The sequence below is a fragment of the Oncorhynchus nerka genome, linkage group LG25 (assembly GCF_034236695.1).
Source record: "Oncorhynchus nerka isolate Pitt River linkage group LG25, Oner_Uvic_2.0, whole genome shotgun sequence".
Classification (NCBI taxonomy): Eukaryota; Metazoa; Chordata; class Actinopteri; order Salmoniformes; family Salmonidae; genus Oncorhynchus; species Oncorhynchus nerka.
Window position 1 is genome coordinate 54,977,290 of NC_088420.1, and position 24,031 is coordinate 55,001,320.

The 24,031-nt window shown below is 43.5% G+C and overlaps 2 protein-coding genes across 2 annotated transcripts in view; both read right to left on the reverse strand.

The window, feature by feature from the left end:
- Positions 1 to 8,291: 8,291 nt before the first annotated feature.
- LOC135564585 (uncharacterized) lies at positions 8,292 to 14,271 on the reverse strand (the record flags this gene model as incomplete). The annotated part of the gene is made up of 1 exon (XM_065009952.1): positions 8,292 to 14,271. A coding segment is annotated over one exon (1,248 nt), but the record flags the coding sequence as incomplete, so codon positions are not given.
- An 8,593-nt stretch (positions 14,272 to 22,864) lies between these two features.
- The window catches only part of LOC115109742 (membrane-associated guanylate kinase, WW and PDZ domain-containing protein 2-like), a 257,310-nt gene continuing 256,143 nt past the window's right edge, over positions 22,865 to 24,031 (reverse strand). The window contains exons 20-21 of the mRNA XM_029635036.2: positions 23,674 to 23,817; positions 22,865 to 23,494 (exon numbers count right to left, since the gene is read on the reverse strand). Of these exons, the coding sequence (XP_029490896.2) occupies positions 23,336 to 23,494; positions 23,674 to 23,817 (303 nt within the window). The 3' untranslated portion in view covers positions 22,865 to 23,335. The remainder of the gene's footprint in view (positions 23,495 to 23,673; positions 23,818 to 24,031) is intronic.

Consider the following 24,031-nt stretch of genomic DNA (forward strand, 5'->3'; position numbering starts at 1 on the left):
CTAATCACCTTGTTCACCTTTGACTCAGAAACCTCCCTTATGATGAAGACAGGTTGAGTGTCATTCACTAGCACTGAGCCCAAGAAACCAGTGGAGGGGTTCTGTGTCAGTACCCTGACAGAGTCAATAAAGTAGGAATTGAAGGCTGTTGCTATTTCGACTGCATCCTGTGTTAGATTGTTATTCACCATGATTTCTAGTCTTTTTGCAGTGTTACTATGGTCTTTCCCTGTTAACTTTTTTAGATTCTCCCATATCAATTTAGAATTTCCCTTTGCTTCACCAATTATGTTAATAAAAAAGTTTGCCTTGGCCTGTCTGATTTCTTTCATCACCTTATTTCTCAACATGGTAAACCTACGTCTGTCATGCTCCAATTTAGATTTTAGGGCTATTTTTAGAGCATAATCTCGTTCTTTCATCAATTTCCAGATTTCTCCATTTAGCCAAGGAAGAGTGCTCTTTTGGCCAGGTTTGGATTTGATTTTCTTTAGGAAGCCATTTATTGTAGTCTGGATTGTGGATAGAAAAACCTGACTATCACCTTCCACATCTGTATAGGACAAGAGATCATTCCAGTTTATTCCCTTAATTGCTTTTTCAAAATAGTTTAATTCACTCTTAGGTATTCTGAGTTGATCCGGCTTTCTAACAGTAGAGAGGTTAAACCTGCTCTTAGACAGCTTTCTGGCTATAAGTGTCAGATTATGATCAGACAGCCCAGTAACCATATTGAATGATTTAGTCACTCTCTCTGGTTTATTACTGAACACCAAATCAATCTGTGTTTTAGAGCAACAAGTCACCCTGGTTGGCCCTTTAACTAGCTGTGTAAGGTCAAAGGTATTAGTGATCCGTTTGAGGGTTTTCCTACAACACTTGTCTTCATAATTAATGTTAAAATCTCCCATTAAGATGACCTCTTTCACAAAATCACATTCCCTAAGCATGGTATTAAACTGATCAAAAAACACTTTTGGTGGAAGGTGGCCTATACATTCCAATGAGGGTAAAAGACATTTGGGGAGACAGTGTAACGTTCAGGCCGATACATTCTAGTTCATTATCACATGACCACTCAATTTGTTTACATCGGATATGTTCTTTAATGTAAATCATCACACCCCCTCCTCTTCCTTCAATCCTGTCTCTCCTGAAAACATTGTAGCCAGGCACAATCAAAGCAGCATATGGAGAGTGTTTATGGAGCCATGTCTCTGAGAGGCAGAGAAAGTCAAGGTTGGAGTCTGTGAGTAGATGTTGAATTTGATCACTTTTTGGAATGACACTACGAATGTTCACGTGCCCCCCTAGTAGTCCCTTGGGCTTAGCTCGTGGGTCCCAGATGACTCGAGAGTGATTGACACATTGAAAAAAGTTAAATTTTCTGTGTTTTCTGACGGCTGGGTTTAGGCCGTTTTGTTTCGTTTTGATTAGGGGCAGTTCGGTAGCGCAATTAACAATCCCTCCCGCCTGCACTGGATGCGGGGAACTAATTAAAATAGCTTGCGTACCAGAAGCAGAGTCAGGGATCGCATATAGCGACTCTGGTATGTTTGAAGAGTCCAAATCTATCCTGGAGCCGGGTGAGTCGAGAGAAACCATTGGACCATAGCACTCACCCACCTCCACAGCGGCAACGACCAAGGCCATCCACCGCTCTCCACTCTGGTGCGTATCACTGGCTCGGTGATATTGGGCCCAGGATTGAGTTGTACATCCCTGGAGAGCAGGAGGGTAGTGAACAGGTAGTTTAACAGTTTCCGATAAATGTTGGACTTGTGTTTGTTACGCCTAAGCGGTTCAGTAGAATAAGGAGCGAGGTAGACTTGGCCATTATTCAGAACATTATGGTATGCTGTGTACTGTCCGCTCGGTGAACCAATGTGTTTGGTGTTGATATTCTCTGGTAGTAGACTGATTGTGTCATCCCAGCAAGGACGCACTGGAGATAAAACACATGATTGCGCTTTAACTCTTTGCATGAGTTACTTAGCTGGGATCGGCGTACACCTGATGGTTTAGATAAAATGACAGCATTCGAATGAGAAGCGGCACCTGCCACACCACCCTGTCTTCCGTCCGCCATTGTGGTTGTACTCTGTGTAGTTAACAGGCGCAATATCACAAAATGATCCTGCTAACAACCGGTTGTCTCATTCATGTGGCTGTTGTCATCAACCAGAAACCAGAAACAGGGTATGCTGTCATTTGACAGCAACTTCATTACTCAAATGACTGTGCCGAAGCGGACACGGCTTTTCACTGTGAAAGAGACTGTGTCTATGTCAGTTAGTGATACGGATTCGGCTGCAATGAAACTAATGGGACTGTATCAAAAATCCGGGGTGTGACAATTAATATTATTATGGCTAATATTAAACTAATATTTCATGAGTAGGGTGCTAATTGCAATGTGGTCATCAATAACACAAACAATGAATCAATGAATAATGAATTGCATAAGACTGATGTGCAGAATCTCAAAAATAATACCACTGCACCGAACCTCTGTTCTGCATTTACAAATCAAATCAAATGTTATTGGTCACATACACATGGTTAGCAGATGTTAATGCGAGTGTAGCGAAATGCTTGTGCTTCTAGTTCCGACAATGCAGTAATAACTGACAAGTAATCTAACAAATTCACAACAACTACCAATATACACACAAATGTAAAAGGGATAAATAAGAATATGTACATATAAATATATGGATGAGCGATGGCCGTGCGGCATAGGCAAGATGCAGTAGATGGTATAGAGTACAGTATATACATATGAGATGAGTAATGTAGGATATGTAAACATTATTAAAGTGCCATTATTTAACGTGACTAGTGATACCTTAATTAAGTCCATTTATTTAAGTGGCCAGAGATTTGAGTCTGTATGTTGGTAGCAGCCTCTCTATGTTAGTGATGGCTGTTTAACAGTCTGATGGCCTTGAGATAGAAGCTGTTTTTCTCTGTTCCAGCTTTGATGCACCTGTACTGACTTCTCCTTCTGGACAATACCGGGGTGAACAGGGAGTGGCTCTGGTGGTTGTTGTCCTTGATGATCTTTTTGGCCTTCCTGTGACATCGGGTACTGTAGATGTCCTGGAGGGCAAGTAGTTTGGCTGAGGTGCTGTTGACCCTTCTTCACCATGCTTCCTGTGTGGGTGGACAAATTCAGTTTGTCTGTGATGTGTACGCCGAGGAACTTAAAACTTTCCACCTTCTCCACTACTGTCCTATTGAGGTGGATGGGGGCGTGCTCCCTCTGCTGTTTCTTGAAGTCCACGATCATCTCCTTGGTTTTGTTGATGTTGAGTGTAAGGTTATTTTCCTGACACCACACTCCGAGGGCCCTCACCTCCTCCCTGTAGGCTGTCTCGTCGTTATTGGTAATCAATCCTACCACTGTAGTGTCATCTGCAAACTTGATGATTGAGTTGGAGGCGTGCTTGGCCACGCAATCGTGGGTGAACAGGGAGTACAGGAGAGGGCTCAGAACGCACCCTTGTGGGGCCCCAGTGTTGAGGATCAGTGGGGTGGAGATGTTGTTACCTACCCTCACCACCTGGGGGTGGCCCATCAGGAAGTCCAGTACCCAGTTGCACAGGGCCAGGGTCTCGAGCTTGATGACAAGTTGAGGGTACTATGGTGTTAAATGCTGAGCTGTAGTCGATGAACAGCATTCTCACATAGGTATTCCTCTTGTCCAGATGGGTTAGGGCAGTGTGATTGCGTAGTCTGTGGACCTATTGGGGCGGTAAGCAAATTGGAGTGGGTCTAGGGTGTTAGGTAGGGTGAAGGTGATATGGTCCTTGACTAGTCTCTCAAAGCACTTCATGATGACGGAAGTGAGTGCTACGGGGCGGTAGTCATTTAGCTCAGTTACCTGAGCAGGAACAATGGTGGCCCTCTTGAACCATGTGGAGACAGCAGACTGGGATAAGGTTTGATTGAATATGTCCGTAAACACACCAGCCAGCTGGTCTGCGCATGCTCTGAGGACGCGGCTGGGGATGCCATCTGGGCCTGCAGCCTTGCGAGGGTTTAAAACATTTAAATGTTTTGCTCACGTCGGCTGCAGTGAAGGAGAGCCCACAGGTTTTGGTAGCGGGCCGTGTCAGTGGCACTGTGTTGTCCTCAAAGTGAGAAAAGAAGTTGTTTAGTCTGTCTGGGAGCAAGGCATCCTGGTCCGCGACGGGGCTGGTTTTTCTTTTATAGTCCGTGATTGACTGTAGACCCTGCCACATACCTCTCGTGTCTGAGCCGTTGAATTGCGACTCTACTTTGTCTCTATACTGACGCTTATAGCTTTTTTGATTGCCTTGCGGAGGGAATAACTACACTGTTCGTATTCGGTTATGTTTCCGGTCACCTTGCCCTGGTTAAAAGCAGTGGTTCGTGCTTTCAGTTTCGCACAAATGCTGCCATCAATCCACGGTTTCTGGTTGGGGAATGTTTTAATAGCTGCTGTGGGTATGACATCGCCAATGCACTTGCTAATGTACTCGCTCACCGAATCAGCGTATTCGTCAATGTTGTTGTTTGACGCAATGCGGAACATATCCCAATCCACGTGATCGAAGCAATCTTGAATTGTGGAATCAGATTGGTCGGACCAGCATTGAACAGACCTGAGCGCGGGAGCTCCTGTTTTAGTTTCTGTCTATAGGCTGGAAGCAACAAAATGGAGTTGTGGTCAACTTTTCTGAAAGGAGGGCGGGGGAGGGCCTTATATGCGTCGAGGAAGTTAGAATAACAATGATCCAGGGTTTTACCAGACTTGGTAGCACAATCGATATGCTGATAGAATTGAGGGAGTCTTGTTTTCAGATCAGCCTTGTTAGATTCCCCAGCTACAAAGAATGTAGCCTCAGGATATGTGGTTTCCATTTTACATAGAGTCAAATAAAGTTTGTTTAGGGCCATCGATGTGTCTGCTTGGGGGGGAATATATGCGGCTGTGATTATAATAGAAGATAATTCTCTTGGTAGATAATGCGGTCGACATTTGATTGTGAGGAATGTGTCATGTGAACAGAAGGACTTGAGTTGGCTGTACCGACTCCAATAGCATGTCTCGAGTGAGCCATGTTTCTGTGAAACAAAGAACGTTACAGTTCTGATGTCACTCTGGAAGGCTACCCTTGCACGGATTTCGTCTACCTTGTTGTCAAGAGACTGGACATTGGCGAGTAGTATGCTCGGGAGCGGTGCGCGATGTGCCCGTCTACGGAGCCTGACCAAAAGACCACTCCGTCTGCCCCTTTCCTCGGCGTCGTTGTTTTGGGTCGCCGGCTGGGATCTGATCCATTGTCCTGGGTGGTTGGCAAAACAGAGGATCCGCTTCGGGAAAGTCGTATTCCTGGTCGTAATGTTGGTGGGTTAACTTTGCTCTTATATCCAATAGTTCCTCCCGACTGTATGTAATAAAACCTAAGATTACCTGGGGTAACAATGTAAGAAATAACACATAAAAAAACAAAATACTGCATAGTTTCCTAGGAACGCGAAGCGAGGCGGCCATCTCTGTAGGCGCCGGAAGTACAAGCATGCATTCCTGCTTGGACATGTTAAACAATTTACTTATAGAATCATACCATCTAGTACATATCTTATTGAAGCACATTGAATTACATTATAAATTATTTAGGATACTCATATTTTCCATTGCATGACCTTCACAAAAATGCTGTGTGATCATGAGCTGGTGCCCCAAATGAAAACGTCCGTAGGGAGCCCTGTGACGATGCACTCACACATAGAATATACATTATGTGAATTATAGTCTTTTAAGGACCTTTATGATCTCACACTATTCTGTCATTTGGATCCAGTCATGTTCTAAATTAAATTATGCTATGTAAGTGCATGTTTTAAAAAACGTTATACAATATGTCTTGGTGTTAGAATCAAATCAAATCAAAATGTATTTGTCACATGCCACTAGAGGACACTGGTTTGAATCCCCTAGCTGATTAAGTGAGAAATCTGTCGATCTGCCCTTGAGCAAGGCATTTAACCCTGATTGCTCCAGTAAGTTGCTCTGGATAAGAGTGTCTGCTAAATGACTAAAATGTCTATAGAACAAAAATATAAATGCAATGATGTTACTGATTTACAGTTTATATGAATTTCACATGACTGGAAATACAGATATGCATCTGTTGGTCACAGATACCTCAAAAGTAATGGGCGTCACAATGGACCTCCGGATATCGTCACGATATTATTGTGCATTCAAATTGCAATCGATAAAATGCAATCGTGTTTGTTGTCCGCAGTTCATGCCTGCCCATACCATAACCCCACCGAGGCGGCTTATGGTAGAGAAATAGACATTCAACTCTCTGTCAACATCTCTGGTGGACATTCCTGCAGTCAGCATGCCAATTGTGCATTCCCTCAAAACTTGAGACTGTGGCATTGTGTTATGTAACAAAATTACACATGATTGGGCCTTTATTGTCTCCAGTACAAGGTGCACCTGTGTAATGATCATGCTGTTTTTCTTGATATGCCACATCTGTCAGGTGAATGGATTATCTTTGTAAAGGAGAAATGCTCACTAACAGGGATGTAAACAAATGTGCGTATAGAATGTCAGAGAAACAAGCTTTTTGTGCAAATGGAACATTTTGGGGATCTTTAATTTCAGCTGATGAAAGATGGGACCAACACTTTACATTATATTTACATTTATATTTTTGGTCGGTGTAAATGTAAAAATGTAAACAAGACGTGTAGACTAACAATGAAATGTATATTAACACAAGACTATTTACACAATAGATAATGATAACTTGGCTATAAACAAGGGTAAAGAAAAAGTGAAAACAATAATAATGAGAATCTTGTTTCTCACGGTCTGAGAGTCTTTAGATGACTTTTGGAAAACTCCAAGTGGGCTGTCATGTGCCTTTAACTGAAGAGTGGCTTCCGTCTGGCCACTGTACCATAAAGGCCTGATTGGTGGAGTGCTGCAGAGATGGTTGTCCTTCTGGAAGGTTCTCCCATCTCCACAGAGGAACTCTAGAGCTCGGGTTCTTGGTTACTTCCCTGAACAAGGCCTTTCTCCCCCGATTGCTCAGTTTGGCCGGGCAGCCAGCTCTAGGAAGAGTCTTGTTGGTTCCAAACTTCTTCTATTTAAGAATGATGGAGGCCACTGTGTTCTTGGAGACCTTCAATGCTGCAGAAATGTTTTTGTACTCTTCCCAAAATCTGTGCCTTGACACAATCCAGTCTCGAAGCTCTGACATGAACTGTCAACTGTCTGTGGGACCTTATATAGACAGGTGTGTGCCTTTCCAAATCATGTTAACCACAGGTGGACTCCATCAAGTTGTAGAAACATCTCAAGGATGATCAATGGAAACACGATGCACCTGAGCTCAATTTCAAGTCTCATAAGCCAAGGGTCTGAATACTTATGTAAATAAGGTATTATTTCTAAAAACCTGTTTTCGCTTTGTCATTATGGGGTATTGTGTAGATTGCCGAGTTAAAAAAATAATAATTTTTGAATAAGGCTGCAATGTAACAAAATGTGGAAAAAGTCAAGGGGTCTGATTACTTTCCGAAAGCACTAAACAAAAATATAAACGCAACATACAATAATTTCAAAGATTTTTACTGAGTTACAGTTTATATTAGGAAATCAGTCAAATGAAATAAATAAATTAGGCCCTAATCTATGGATTTCACATGACTGAGAATACAGAGATACCTTAAAATGGTATGGGCGTGGATCAGAAGCAGTCAGTACCCATGTGAAATTACTGGATACTGGATATTGGCAGGAACTGGAACACGCTGTCATACACGTTGATCCAGAGCATTGCAAACGTGCTCAATGGGTGACATGTCTGGTGAGTATGCAGGCCTCTAAAATGGCATTGGATGCAGATCATGGTAAAGAAATTAACATTAAATTATCTGCCAACAACTCTGGTGGACATTACTGCAGTCAGCATTCTTATTGCACACTCCCTCAAAACTTGAGACATATGTGGCATTGTGTTGTGTGAAAAAACTATACATTTTAGAGTGACCATTTATTGTCACTAGAACAAGGTGCACCTTGATCATGCCGTTTAATCAGCTTCTTGATATGCCACACCTGTGAGGTGAGATGGATTATCTTGGCAAAGGAGAAATGCTCACTAACAGGGATGGAAACACATTTGTGTTTAAATTTGAGAGAAATAAGCTTTTTGTCAGTATGGAACATTTCTGGGATCTTTTATTTCAGCTCATGAAACATGGGACCAACAGTATGATATAATGAGGGCGTTCTAAGTCTTCTGCACTAGATGGAGCCTTTGAGACCTATACTACAATGAGGTCAATTCATTTTAAACAGTCTATGGGCCTATCATTATATGGATAATTAATATTGAACACAGTCAATAGATATTACCACGTTTTAAAGCACATTCACTCACATTCAGACATTAAAATCCCACACAGACATCCCGAAAATGAGTACTTTACACCATGTCAAGAGTTTATTTGACAGTATTTCAGAATATCTTTCATTAAACAATTTTTTTTTTTTTTTCAAAATGTAATATATCCAGTCACATTTCATAAAAATAATTGTCCACTTCAGTCTTTGAAACTACAGTATCAATGGTACAATAAACCATATTTTGTAGGAATTCAGCTGTACGTGGTGGATAATACATGGTTAACACGACACAGGTATACTGAGCTTAATGAGGGATTCATGAACATGCCATCCTTCACACAGATGTATCATTATTCATATTTTTTCCTGTATACAAAATGACTCACAGCAGGCAGGCAGGGGAAAGACTCCACGGACACACCGAGGGTTGAGCGATATTGTCCGCGTTCCTAGCTGATTACATTGCAGACGAATGCCAGATCTCACAACCACTGGATAGGTGTTTAACATGTCAGCTAACCACATCCTATGATATAGCAATCTGATGGACGAATGCACAGTCGATGATGTGGCACACAACCATTGGTTGATGCATGTAGTCTACCTGGAACGCAACCAGTATCAATTTGTTCACCTTTTGACCTTTTTTATTTTTTACCATAGAAATGATATGTTTATCGTCTGGACTGGAACACTGCACTGTCTAGTGAATCTGCATTGAGAGAAATCGTTTCATAGAGGAATGAAGACATGTTTTCGGAACAGCTGGCATCCGTGCCAGTGTGAGCATCAGTAGTTTCATCCTCTCTGCAACATATGCAACTTAACACTCAAAATTCAATTACTATTGCCAAAGAAGAGATATATAGGTTCTGTGATTTTTGGGGGGGTGAATTTCCAAATACCTATAAAGATAGTAGGAGTTCCCAACATTGGTCCTCAAATTACCCAGTGGCAGGATTGCACTCCAAAAGAACACACACTCGTATTTGGCCTGGTGTGGCTTTTCATGATAAAATAACAAGAGTCAACTTTGGGCAACAGGAATCAAAGTCTGCTCCAGGATGACATTTTTTCCCTAGGTACAGATCAAAGATCATATTCCCCTCCCCAATCCTGGCCTTAACCATTAGTGGGGAAAATGCTAAACTGACCAAGGAATCAGTGTCCAGGGCCTCTAGGAAGGCCCCTAGACACTGAAGGCCATTCCCTCTAGGGCCTCTAGGAAGGCCCCTAGACACTGAAGGCCATTCCCTCTAGGGCCTCTAGGAAGGCCCCTAGACACTGAAGGCCATTCCCTCTCGGGCCTCTAGGAAGGCCCCTAGACACTGAAGGCCATTCCCTCTAGGGCCTCTAGGAAGGCCCCTAGACACTGAAGACCATTCCCTCTCGGGCCTCTAGGAAGGCCCCTAGACACTGACGGCCATTCCCTCTAGGGCCTCTAGGAAGGCCATTCACTTGGACCTTCATGCTACAGTACAGGCCAGGGCAATAGAGTTTAGATTAGAGAAATATACATTTGACCTGTTGCCACCAAAAGCTAAAAGACTGCAAATATGAGTGTAATTGTTTGGTGCCAACATGACTGGCTCTGCATTTCTATGGCTAGCCTCTTCTACAGGCTACACATAATACCCATAGGAAAGCCCAAAATGCATTGTACTCAAACAATTCATTTAGGGACCCATAATATGATGAAAAAGCTAGTAGGCTAAAAGAAGTCAGACTTTTTATGATTCTTTCTGCATATGATTATTTCACACTGTAAAGTTTCAACATGTTTTCTGACGCTGTAGACCAAACAGAAACGGTAGGCTTACACCTTGGTACTAGCCACTGATGATGTGCTGTACAATACTGTCTAATCTGTCACTCCAGTTCTGCATTTCAGCTCCCTCAAGCTGAAACAAAAGCTGCAACGCAACGCTGCGAGGCAAACGGCGCGTTTCCATTAGAAATGAAAGTACTTCTGGTGTACCAGAATGCAATGACTCCGTCGCTGTGATCGAGGCGAAGGGTGATCGAGGCGAAGGGCACTCTGCCCCACCTCATATCCCATGTAAAACCTCCGCTCCTCAACAAATCCTACGCGCCGAACCCCCCACAGTGTTGTGGTTCATGATGCACAGTAGAAGAAATAGAAATGGAAAATATCAAATGGACAGCTAGAGTTCTCGGTTTCACGTGCTGCTGACATATACGTACAGCATAGTCCAGCTAAAAATGTCCATAGTTATAGAATCTACAGTGGCGACTCGTCATTCAGGACACCAGTTTTGAGCCCCACATTTGTAGGGGAGGCGGGGGGGCTTTCCTGTTGGCATTAATAGTTGTCACATATCAATTTGCAAACAATGTAAAAAATAATATACATCATTGAGTTAATAAAGCAGCATACAAACATGGTCTCTTTTTTTGTTTTCTTGAGTAAGGCAACTCCTAAATGCAGCCGTTTCAGCCTAGCTCAGTGCTCTCTGTGGTGGTGGGGCAAGCCAGCAGAAAATACGGAGCGCTGTGCCGTGATTGGCTCAGTTTCTGTCACTCATGGGGACGCTACTTCACCTCCAAGTCTAAGGGTATATTTAGAAAATTCTAGTCCCTTGGGTGCTGCCATAGAGTTACATTAGAAGTGTACATCCAAGAAGGCTCAAGGTCATTGGCCACAGAGAAAATGACGTCAAATCACGTTATATGTACAGTAGCTTTGATTGGACTGATCATGTCAACATCATACTTTCAAAATCTTAGCTAGCACTCATCATCATGAATCAAGTCAACAATCTACTGGCAAATCGTTTTTAATCCTTGTCATATGAAGAGAAATAATGAAGAGAAATTATAGATAAAACATATCGGTGTTCATCGGCCATTGGACATAAACAATGCATAATAATTGCATAATCAACAGTGATTGATTTGGGAAGGAATCAGTGACAGTGGCTGTCTGGTCCCAAATCTGGGATTGAGGGGGCTCTTTTCCAAGTTTAAAATGATAAACATTCAACAATGGCCATGTTGTCAATGAAGCATGATTTGTGCCGCGCTCAAAACAACTGTTAACTCAGAACTGCGGAAACTTGACTTCAGTGAGTTCAAGACAACTGGGAAGTCGGGAATAAACAAGCTCTGACTAGGAAAATACATTTTGAACGGTCACCCAACTCGGTATTGTAAATCCGGCCTCTTTCTAGAGCTCCGACCTGAAGATCAATGACGTCATCATGATTCAACCTTGCTTTTTTTGTTTTGAAAGCACTGGAAATCCAGAGAATATCAGAGTTTGATGACAAAATTTGCCCACCAAGGACCGCAGCGCCACCTTTCTGTTCAAGTGAGCTTCAGCACAACAAGGTGAGTCCAAAAATGTATTGTATGCTGCTGCATAAATGATGTAATATTCCAGGGCGATATGTACACTGTAGCTAAGAAAGAAATACTAAGTGTATGTTGTGTAGTAAGATGTTAGGAGCTAATTAATGTCTTCATTGAAATTACGATAGACTCTTATCCGCGCGTCGTCGCCTTATGGCATAGTTTGTACATCTCAATTGTCATTAGAATGTGTTCTAAGCAAGTCAGCCGTATCAGCTATGTTTTTTTAAAAGGCAGTAAATGAGTCTGAATGAACTGTTTCGTTGCCAGCCAGCGGAGCCTTGTGGTAAGATGTCGGGACTGCTGTTGCTGCAGGTCTATGTAGGACCTAACTGCTTTGCTGGCGTCCCACTTCTTCTTTTTTTCTTCTTTTTTTTTGCCCCACCAAGATCTGCATGCTAAATTCGCCACTGAGAATCTAGTCTATTTCTAGTAACATAACCAAGGGTTTTCCAAACTCGGTCAAAACCAACGCACTTATGTTTACATACACAACAACTGTAATATATCATTCAGTTTTTAAGGTGGTGGGTTGTAATCATCTTGAGAGAGAGAGAGGTAGAGTGAGAGAGAGAGGTAGAGCGAGAGAGAGAGAGAGAGAGGTAGAGCGAGAGAGAGAGAGGTAGAGAGGTAGAGCGAGAGAGAGAGAGAGGTAGAGCGAGAGAGAGAGAGAGGTAGAGCGAGAGAGAGAGAGAGGTAGAGCGAGAGAGAGAGAGGTAGAGCGAGAGAGAGAGAGAGGTAGAGCGAGAGAGAGAGAGAGGTAGAGCGAGAGAGAGGTAGAGCGAGAGAGAGAGAGAGGTAGAGCGAGAGAGAGAGAGAGGTAGAGCGAGAGAGAGGTAGAGCGAGAGAGAGAGGTAGAGCGAGAGAGAGAGAGAGAGAGAGAGGTAGAGCGAGAGAGAGAGAGAGGTAGAGCGAGAGAGAGAGAGAGAGATCCCTCTTGCATCTGATGGTGTGAGTGGTGGGTTGGATTTGGGAGCCTATGAAGAGCCAGCCAGTCCAACCTGGTCAGAAGTGGTCTGGCGCAGTGTATACCAGTAAACCAATCTCCACCGCCTCCGTTCAGACTCACACTCAGGTAGGAAGAGTCCCAGGGCCATGCGGCAGTGTGCGGAGCCTGCGTGGGTGTGTGTGCACTCCCCACCAGGGGTGCCGGTGCTGCTGCTCTCCATCCTCACCGCGGAGTTCCCTCTGAGAGCTTTGGGGGGCCGCAGCGTAGGCTGGGGCTCTTGGGGTCCCCCCTCCACCTACCCAGGCCCATGTGGGGTTTCCTGCTCCCAGACTGTGCACTTGGTTTGGGAACTGCCACCTGTAGCCCCTCTCATGGAGCTGAGGTCTGGAGCCTGGGCTGCCGTACGCAGTGAGGCCTCTAGAGAGAGCTGGTGGGGGGAGTCTAGGGTGGAGGCTGAATGGGATGAGAGAGATGAGGTGGGCGGCTGTTGGGGGTCAAGGGTCACTTCCTGCAGGGCAGAGAGGGCTGGAGGAAGGGTATCCCAGGGGGAGGCACCGTCTACTGAGAGAGGATGACACCCAGTCAGAGACACAGACAGACAGAGAGAGACAGAGACAGACAGAGACAGACACAGACAGACAGAGACAGACAGAGACAGACAGAGACAGACAGACAGACAGACAGACAGACAGACAGACAGACAGACAGACAGACAGACAGACAGACAGACAGACAGACAGACAGACAGACGCCCTGTCAGAGACACAGACAGACACCCAGTCAGAGACACAGACAGACACCCAGTCAGAGACACAGACAGACAGACAGACAGACAGACAGACAGACAGACAGACAGACAGACAGACAGACAGACAGGCAGACAGACAGACAGACAGACAGACAGACAGACAGACAGACAGACAGACAGACAGACAGACAGACAGACAGACAGACAGACAGAGACAGACACCCAGACAGACACCCAGACAGACAGACAGCGACAGACACCCAGACAGAGACACAGAGACAGACAACCAGAGACAGACACCCAGACAGACAGACAGACAGACACAGACACAGAGACAGACACAGACACAGACACAGACAGACACCGAGTCAGAGACACAGACAGACACAGACACCCAGACAGAGACAGAGAGACAGACACGCAGTCAGAGACATAGACAGACACCCAGTCAGAGACACAGACAGACACAGACACCCAGAATGAGAAAGAGACAGACACCCAGAATGAGAAAGAGACAGACACCCAGAATGAGAAAGAGACAGACACCCAGAATGAGAAAGAGACAAACACCCAGAATGAGAAAGAGACAAACACCCAGACAGAGACAGAGACAGACACCCAGACAGAGACAGAGACAGACACCCAGGCAGAGACAGAGACAGACACCCAGACCGAGACAGAGACAGACACCCAGACAGAGACAGACACCCAGGCAGAGAAAGACACCCAGAAAGACAGACAGACAGACAGACACCCAGACAGACAGAGACAGACACCAAGACAGAGACAGACAGACAGACAGACACCCAGTCAGACACCCAGTAAGACACACAGACAGACACCCAGTCAGAGACACAGACAGACACCCAGTCAGAGACACAGACAGACACCCAGTCAGAGACACAGACAGACACAGACACCCAGAATGAGAAAGCGACAGACACCCAGAATGAGAAAGAGACAGACACCCAGAAGGAGAAAGAGACAGACACCCAGAATGAGAAAGAGACAAACACCCAGACAGAGACAGAGACAAACACCCAGACAGAGACAGAGACAAACACCCAGACAGAGACAGACACCCAGACAGAGACAGAGACAGACACCCAGACAGAGACAGAGACAGACAGAGACACACAGACAAAGACACACAGACAGAGACACACAGACAGACAGACAGAGAGACAGACAGAGACAGACAGAGACAGACAGACAGACACAGAGACAGACAGACAGACAGACAGACAGACAGACAGACAGACAGACAGACAGACAGACAGACAGACAGACAGACAGACAGACAGACAGAGACAGACACAGAGACAGACAGACAGACACAGAGACAGACAGACAGACACAGAGACAGACACAGAGACAGACAGACAGACAGACAGACAGACACCCAGTCAGACACCCAGTCAGTCAGAGACAGAGACAGACAGACACCCAGTCAGTCAGAGACAGAGACAGACAGACAGACACCCAGTCAGTCAGAGTCAGACAGACACCCATTCAGTCAGAGACAGAGACAGACAGACAGACACCCAGTCAGTCAGAGACAGACACCCAGTCAGTCAGAGTCAGACACCCAGTCAGTCAGAGACAGACACCCAGTCAGAGTCAGAGACAGACAGACGTATGCACACACACACACACACACACACACACACACACACACACACACACACACACACACACACACACACACACACACACACACACACACACACACACACACAGCTGTAAAGCTGACCCATAATAGTCTCCCTGAGTATAATTGTTTTCCCTATGGCCAGATAAAGAAGAAAAACAGAGAGGAATGATGTCAATCAAGACTGCAGCCTTGCTAGACCAAAAACGATTTTATTTATCTCTCTATAATATCCTTATGTATCCACACCCAGATCCTTGTTCACACACAGCTGCACTGTCATCAACAGGACAGTCAGGACTATATACACTCAGTGGCCTGTTTATTATGTACACCCATCTAGTACCGGGTCGGACCCACCTTTGCCTCCAGAACAGCCTGAATTTTCCAGGGCTTGGAAGCGTTGGTATCAAGGGACCTAACGTGTGCCAAGAAAACATTCCCCACACCATTACACCACCACCACCAGCCTGTACAGTAGGCAGGATTTGGCAATGGACTCATGCTGCTTACATGCTGACTTCATCGGGCACGCACATGTTGATTTTGTCCATACACACCAGATGCAATCAGGATACGCTGGTTGAAATATCAAAACAAACTCTGAACCCACTATATTAATTTGGGAACAGGTCGAAACACATGAAACATTCATGGACATTTAGCTAGCTTGCTGTTTCTAGCTAATTGGCCCTGGATATAAACATTGGGTTGTTATTTTACATGAAATGCACAAGGTCCTTTTTTTCGTGTATCTTTGTAGAATTTTGACCAATTTTGAGTCAAACAAAATGTGTTCTCTACTCCGACAATTCATCCACAGATAAAAGGGGGGACTTAGTTTGTTTCGAGTAATCTCTTCTCCTTCAGTCGTCTTCTTCTGTGGACTTTATAGGGCGTTTGGCAACCAACTTTAAGGTGTATTACCACCACCAACTAGGCTGGATTGTGGAGCTCAATTCAGCTTTCAATCAACCATGTGGGTATATGCTCCTAAAAACCTATGAGGATATTGCAGAGGCGGGATTCTAACTTGGTTCTGTAGTACCAAGTTCTATTTTAGTGCCTGGCTATGCAGAAGCTCGTTAAAGTGCGCGAGCAATTTGGATTAAATGATTGAATAACATGTATGTGTACATTTACTTTGCAACGCTCGCGAACGTAATGCATGTTATGCCAAATCCTGACTCTGCCATCAGCATGACGCAACAGGAACTGCGATTTGCTAGACCAGGCAATGTTTTGCCACTGTTTTTGCCATTGTCCTTTGTTGGTGATCGCGTGCCCACTGGAGCTGCTTCTTCTTGTTTTTAGCTGATAGGAGTGGAACCCGATGTGGTCGTCTGCTGCATTAACCCATCCGTGACAAGGTTGTACTGCACCGTTATTTGCTTGTTTGTGGCACACCTGTTAGCTTACACGAATCTTGCCATTCTCATTCGGCCTCTCATTAACAAGCTGTTTTCGCCTACAGGACTGCTGCTGACCGGATGTTTTTTGTTTGTCGCACCATTCACGGAAAACCCTAGACACTCAATGGCACACTATTCCCTATACAGTGCACTACTTTTGACTAGGGCCCATTTAGGGTGCCACCTGTGATGCACTCTGTGTGTGACAAGATCGGTCTATTACTGAAGAGGGTGTGTGTGCGTGTGTGGGGATGGCCCTGGCCAACACTGAGAGCAGTTTCACTTTACGGAGGGTGCACTCCATTGCATAGTTTACTGTGGTGCAGGTCCTCTTCAGACCTGATTGCTTTTTCTACTGAGACCACCACAACCAAACATAAGCCTGATTGTCTCAACACATAAACAGATATTACCATACACACACACTGACACAGAGGCATGCAGTGATGCACATACACACGCACACATGTAGGATATACACACACATGTAGTACACACACACACACACACACACACACACACACACACACACACACACACACGCATTCACACAAACACACATACAAGAACAGATTTAAATGAGAGTCAGAATGGAGAGAAGGACATGCAGCTTTTCACGAACCGTGTCTTTAGAGTGGCCCATTAGGAAGAAATAGGGTGAGCTTAGCATATCACCTTTCATGCACATGGAGAGGCTGGAAGGTACCATTCCTAAGGGAAGTGGAGTAAAAGCCTATACCAATCATTAGAGTTAAAGCAAAGGGGTTAAAAATACATTTTCACTCGTGTTATTTCACAAAGGACAGTTTGATAAGCAGAAAGCATCATCAGAAGCTTCTCAGATGTTGTTTCAATGTCGGGTTATGGAAGCAGATTGAATTAGCTAAAGCTTTTGTTGTGTCAGTTAAGGTGTCTTTCAGGTTCCACAGAGCAGTAGCAGTAAGAGTAGGTAACATTTCAGGTATTATCTGCTGTTTATAGCACACATTATGGTTGTAACATTTGCGGTGGTCTGCATTAGTGTGTGTGAGAGGGAAGCCATGATTACACCTTGCATTAACATGTGGTTGTCACCATCCTTCAGGATGATCCGATCACTATCTGATCGAGATTAGTTGCGTATACACATGGTAATAAAATGTGTATCTTATTTTCCACTGAGTCTGCATTTGAACCAGATACACTGGTCCCTCCTGAATGCAAATTATTTCTACCTGCCTTGGACCTCCCCTTATGACACAAGCTGTGTATATATATATATCGACAAAAAAACCGCACACTTTTATGTTCAATAATTGTATCATTATAGCATACTTTTGTTATCCAATATTTTAAGACTGGGGATAATACTGTCCCGATAACCTCGACCTGTCCACAGTACAAATTCATATTCAATATTTAATATTCAAATGAATACTCATCCCTAAAAAACTCACCAAAACACACCAGCTGAGTATCTGAATGTGTTTACAAAATATAATTAATGCACCATACATTAAAAAATGACACTTAGGCCCTAATGCACACAGTAAAAACCAAAAAGTGGGCTACAGCGCATCTCCGAATGTCACAACACATTTCTCCAAACAGGTCTGAACAGGGGTGATCTTTACGCATGGATGTTTACCTACACTGCCTTTATAGGATTGCTATCTTGTAGTGTAAATAACCTTTGACATTGCTATCTTGTGACGTTGAAATTGTCTTCACCTCTATTTTAATGCCACGCCAAACAAAGTTAGATAACGCTTATATATATATATAAATATAAATATATTTATGAACAGATATCGTCCTGAATGGTTCTCCCATTCCAACAGCCAACGCCAGTGCAAAATCAAATAACTGAATAGATTGTACATAAAAGCCAACGACTGTAATGGTGGGAACCTGATAACCTGACAGTCCTACCACCAGCCTACTGTTTATTCTGGACAGTGCTTCGGAGGATGAAGATACTAGGGGTAAGCTGCTTAGCGTTTCATATACTTTTTTTTGGTCATGTCAATAGTCAAATTCAGTTTCTATATCAGATATGAAAATAATAGTGGCTTTTCTTTCGAAATGTTATAAAAGTCCACTCTGGCTAGAGCTAAAGGCAGGCTACAGGAGGAAAATTAGGATTACACATTATACCTTGACATACACTTGTAATGCATTGCTCTCTCTGCTGCGACTCCATCTTAGTATGTCCCATGCATACCTAATACATTTGTAGTTCAGTTTAAATTCTGTAATGCTAGTAGCTATATCAGTCTATCAACCCTCGATGAGTGAAAGAAAGTGAATAATCACTAATCAATGATTTGGAGGAAAAACACACCAGAGACCTTCTTTAGGAAGTCAATTTTTTTCCCCTTTGGTAGAACTGTTTAGGCTTATACTTCATTAGAATCTGATGCCTGTAATATAATGCAATCGTTTTCAATTTGATTTCATTATATTATATTCTGTGAATATTTGAGCATTTTCCAGACAAATCTCTAGCAATAAGGTGTGTATATAGTGTATCGTTTTCTGTAAGCATAAGCGAGGCCACTGTCCAATTTAATTTAAAAAAATTAGAGGGTGGAAACTGTGACGTTGGCCTAATGTATTTGCTTTCGTTGTCAGGATTTGTTTACGCTTTGTTTACGCTTATCTGTACAAGATTTGTCTTCGACTACCTCCAGAGGTGGTCATGATCTAATCACAATCAGTTCAAAATGCATCTTTTTATTGTCTACACCTGTCGAAAAATGTGGGCAGAATCAGAATGTGGACAAGATCAGGACAACGGACGCATGTTAGAACCAGGTATAAACGGAGCTAGAGAGAGAGAGAGAGAGAGAGAGAGCGAAAGAGAAACAGAGAGAGTGAATGATCGATGATGAAATTAGACCCAACCAAATCATTACAAAACGAAAAGATAATTACTTGACACATTGGAAAGAATTAACAAAATAACAGAGAAAACTAGAATGCTTTTTGGCCCTAAACAGGGAGCAGACAGGGGTAGAATACCTGACCACTGTGACTGACCGAAAATTAAGGAAAGCTTTGAATACGTACAGACTCAGTGAGCATAGCCTTGCTATTGAGAGAGGACGCCGTAAGCAGACCTGGCTCTCAGGAGAAGACAGGCTATGTGCACACTGCCCACAAAATGAGGTGGAAACTGCACTTCCTCATCTCCTGCCAAATCTATGACTATATTAGAGACACATATGTGACTCATTTGAGGAAACTAGAGATATGTCGCTCTCACAGGAGAGCCATGGAGATCGCTTTAAAAAAAAAGATATCACAAAGTAGAACTGAAAAGGTGTTGCTCTTCACTTTCTGGAGGAGTTTTGAAATCGGTGGAATGCACGGTGGAGTTAGAGTATGATAGCTAAGGAGATGGAGGAAATTATGCCTTTTGATTGCAAATATGCAGACGGAGTCGAAAAAAGAACACACAGAAGGCTATTGCATAAAACACCTGTCTCCGGATTACATCTTCAAACTAAGGCAACAATGGCATCCGTGACAGAGAGGGAGAAGCATCCATCCATTTAAGATAGTCTATCTAGCTACATTTTCAGATATTACACATTTCTAGTTTAGTCAGAAAGTTGTTTTCATTTTAAGTTAAAGCGTACTGTTCGATAGCTAGCCAACGTTAGCTGGCTCACTTGCTAGCTAACGTTACGTGCGTGATCTGTCTACTAATCTTTTTCTTATCTCAGATTCATTTGCATTGCTAGTTATAGCCTAATGTTAGCTAGCTAGCTAACATTGAACCTGGTTGGTTAGCTACCTGCAGATTCATGCAGGGTAGTAATGTTATGAGTTGGGATTATGGTTCATTGTTTAGCAAGCTAGCTATATGTCTAAACAAAGACTCCACTATGCAAGTAACACTTTCAATATAATGTTCATGTTGTCACTGTGACAGCTATCAATAGACGTAGCTGGTAAATTCAGAGTGCAGAATAACTGACGAATTTATGGACGCTGAATTGTTGCCAGCAGCACAGTTGCGATAGCCAACATTTTGGATAACATAAAAACAGCCTAACCAGCTCTATAGGGCGGGTAAAACGGTCAGAGTGAGCTGTTCTCTCGTTTGTCTGGAAGTAGCTTGCAAGCTAGCCAACGTTAGCCAGTTAGCTTGGGTGCTTGACTGCTGTTAGGTCAGAATGCTTGAATCAACCCTACCTCCTGCAGGGACTAGGGCCTGGGATTAAAATAAAGAAATAAATACAATATAAATATAGGACAAAACACAAGAGCGACCTAAGACAACAACATAGCAAGGCAGCAACAAATGACAACACAGCATGTTAGCAACACAACATGAAAACAACATGGCAGCAACACAACCTTGACCTGTTCAGTGTGATTACCATTATTTGACCATGCTGGTCATTTATGAACATTTGAACATCTTGTCCATGTTCTGTTATAATCTCCAGAAGAGGACTTGCCACCCCTCATAGCCTGGTTCCTCTTTAGGTTTCTGCCTTTCTATGGAGTTTTTCCTAGCCACCGTGCTTCTACACCTGCATTGCTTGCTGTTTGGGGTTTTAGGCAATGTTTCTGTACAGCACTTTGATATATCAGCTGATGTAAGAAGGGCTATATAAATAAATTTGATTTGAACATGGTAGCAGCACAAAACACGGTACAAACGTTATTGGGCACAGACAACAGCACGAAGGGCAAGAGGTACACCCAAACAAGGGCACTGCGTTCATCCACCTCTGGCCTGCTCGCCTCCCTACCACTGAGGAAGTACAGTTCCCGCGCAGCCCAGTCAAAACTGTTCGCTGCTCTGGCCCCCCAATGGTGGAACAAACTCCCTCACGACGCCAGGACAGCGGAGTCAATCACCACCTTCCGGAGACACCTGAAACCCCACCTCTTTCAGGAATACCTAGGATAGGATAAAGTAATCCTTCTCACCCCCCCCCCCTTAAAAGATTTAGATGCACTATTGTAAAGTGGCTGTTCCACTGGATGTCTTAAGGTGAACGCACCAATTTGTAAGTCGCTCTGGATAAGAGCGTCTGCTAAATGACTTAAATGTAAATGTAATGTAGGTAGTTAGTAGACCTGGCCAAACACCAATATTCCTTAGCCGGCCCACAAGAATGGAATGGTCTACCGTATCAAAAGCTTTGGCCAAGTCAATAAAAATAGCAGGACAATATTGCTTAGAATCAAGGGCAATGGTGACATCATTGAGGACCTTTAAGGTTGCAGTAGACAACAATACATCACACAAAGCAGCCACAACTGCTCAGAGTCTTTTAATGACGAGATTGAGATAAAACTGTCCAGTTTGAGTGTTTGTCACAGCTCGTTCCAGTCGTTAGCTGCAGCCAACTGAAAAGACGAGCGACTCAGGGATGTGTGTGCTTTGGGAACCTTTAACAGAATGTGACTGGCAAAACGTGGAGGATGAGGGCTGCAGTAGATATCTCAGATAAGGGGGAGTGAGGCCTAAAAGGGTTTTTATAAATAAGCATAAACCAATGGGTCAAGTTTAAGGTGCTCCTTTAGCACCTTGGACTCAGTAACTGCCTGCAGGGAGAAACTTTGTAGCGTGGCAGGGGAAAAGAGGGAGGAGCATCAGGGCTAGTCGCATTAGAAGGGGTGGGAGATGAGGAAATGTTGGACTGGCAAGGAGGCATGGCTGAGTGAAATAGGTATCCTGACTTAATGAAGTGGTGATTAAAGAGCTCAGCCGTGTGCTTCTTGTCAGTAACAAACATCAACATTAAGGGACATGGGCAGCTGTGAGGAGGAGGGTTTATTCTCCGGGTCTTTAAATGTTTTCCAGAACTTCTTGGGGTTAGACGCACAGAGAGAGACCAGCTCTTTAAAGAAACTAACGTTGGTCTTCCGGATAGCCTGAGTGCACTTATTTCTCATTTGGCTGAATGATAGCCAGTCTGCTTGAGTATGCTCGGCACGAGCCTTTCACCTAAGGCAATTCTTGAGGTAATTCTTAAGATGGTGTGAACGATACTGAATGGGTGTAGACAAAGAAGAGCTCTCCAGTAGGTACCAAAACATTCAAGGCCATCTTCTCAAAAGGGAGGTTACAAGTTTATCAACTTCCAAAGCAGAATTACCTTCCCATTGTTCCTCATCTGTAGTGTATAATATACCATTTTCTATCTCTGAGTCTCTACTTTTATACAACGTAAAAACACAATTTCAAATGTTGATACATAACACAGAATCGAGCCGGTAGGACACATTGCACAGTCTCAAAGAATTCAAAAACAAATCCAATTATGTTAAACTCCCTATTGGGTGAAATACCACAGTGTGCCAGAGCAGCAACCAGTGAAGAACAAACACGATTGTAAATACAACCCATATTTATGTTTATTTATTTTCCCTTTTTTACTTTAACTATTTGCACATCGTTACCACACTGTATTTAGCCATAATATCACATTTGAAATGTCTCTATTCCTTTTGAACTTTTGTGAGTGTAATGTTTACTGTTCATTATTTAATGTATATTTCACTTTTGTTTATTATCTATTTCACTTGGTTTGGCAATGTGAACATATGTTTCCCATGCCAATAAAGCACTTTGAATTTTATTGAAACACACAGAGAGAGAGAGAGAGAGAGAGAGAGAGAGAGAGAGAGAGAGAGAGATGATGGGGAAACAAGAGAGATTTTTTTTTTAAACTAGCACAAGAGAGAGATTGTCAACCAAAAAGAGATTGAGAAAGAAAGATATAATCATAGAGAGAGAAAAATTATAAAGTGAGAGAGGGAAAGAGAGAGAAAAAATTAAGATGGGGGTTTATTTGGGGGGAGACCCACCATACTCAGGCACTTGTCCCGTGCCTCTCTTTAGCAACAGTCTCACCCGCCTGCACCCCGCCTTGATCAACTCAATGGCCAGGGCATGAGTCATGTCCCGGGTACTGTCGCCATTTATCTCAATGATTTGATCCCCCACCTGAGAGAGAGAAATAGTGAGAGGGATAGTGAGAGAAAAGAAACAAAGCCATCAAAAAGAGAGTGAAGATGGGACAGGATGAACAGAGACTTGTCAAATTATATGAAGTACCGCATTGCTATTGGGCTGGAAAAGAATGTTGCTGTGTTGCAGTCAGGACAGGAAGTGATGTCCCTCACCCTCATTCTGCCATTGTGGATGGCTGGCCCATCCTCTGCAAGTCGCAAAACAAACAGATCCATCTTGTACTCCCGTCCCCCACGGATACTGAAGCCAAAACCCTTCACACTCTTCTCCAGCTCTACCGTGAAGTAGTCAAAGTCCTGTGCACAGCACACAACCAAGAAGCAGCATTAGTTAAAAAAATATAGCCAATACATAGTCAATTTATACCTGTCTGTAGTCTGGGATGTGTAGTTTTACATGCTGTCTGTAATATGGCATTCTGGGGTATGTTGTCTTACCTGTGGTGTCCAGTAGAGGATTCTGGGATGTACAGATTTACCTGTGGTCTGAAGTCTGGGGGAAACTGCTCTA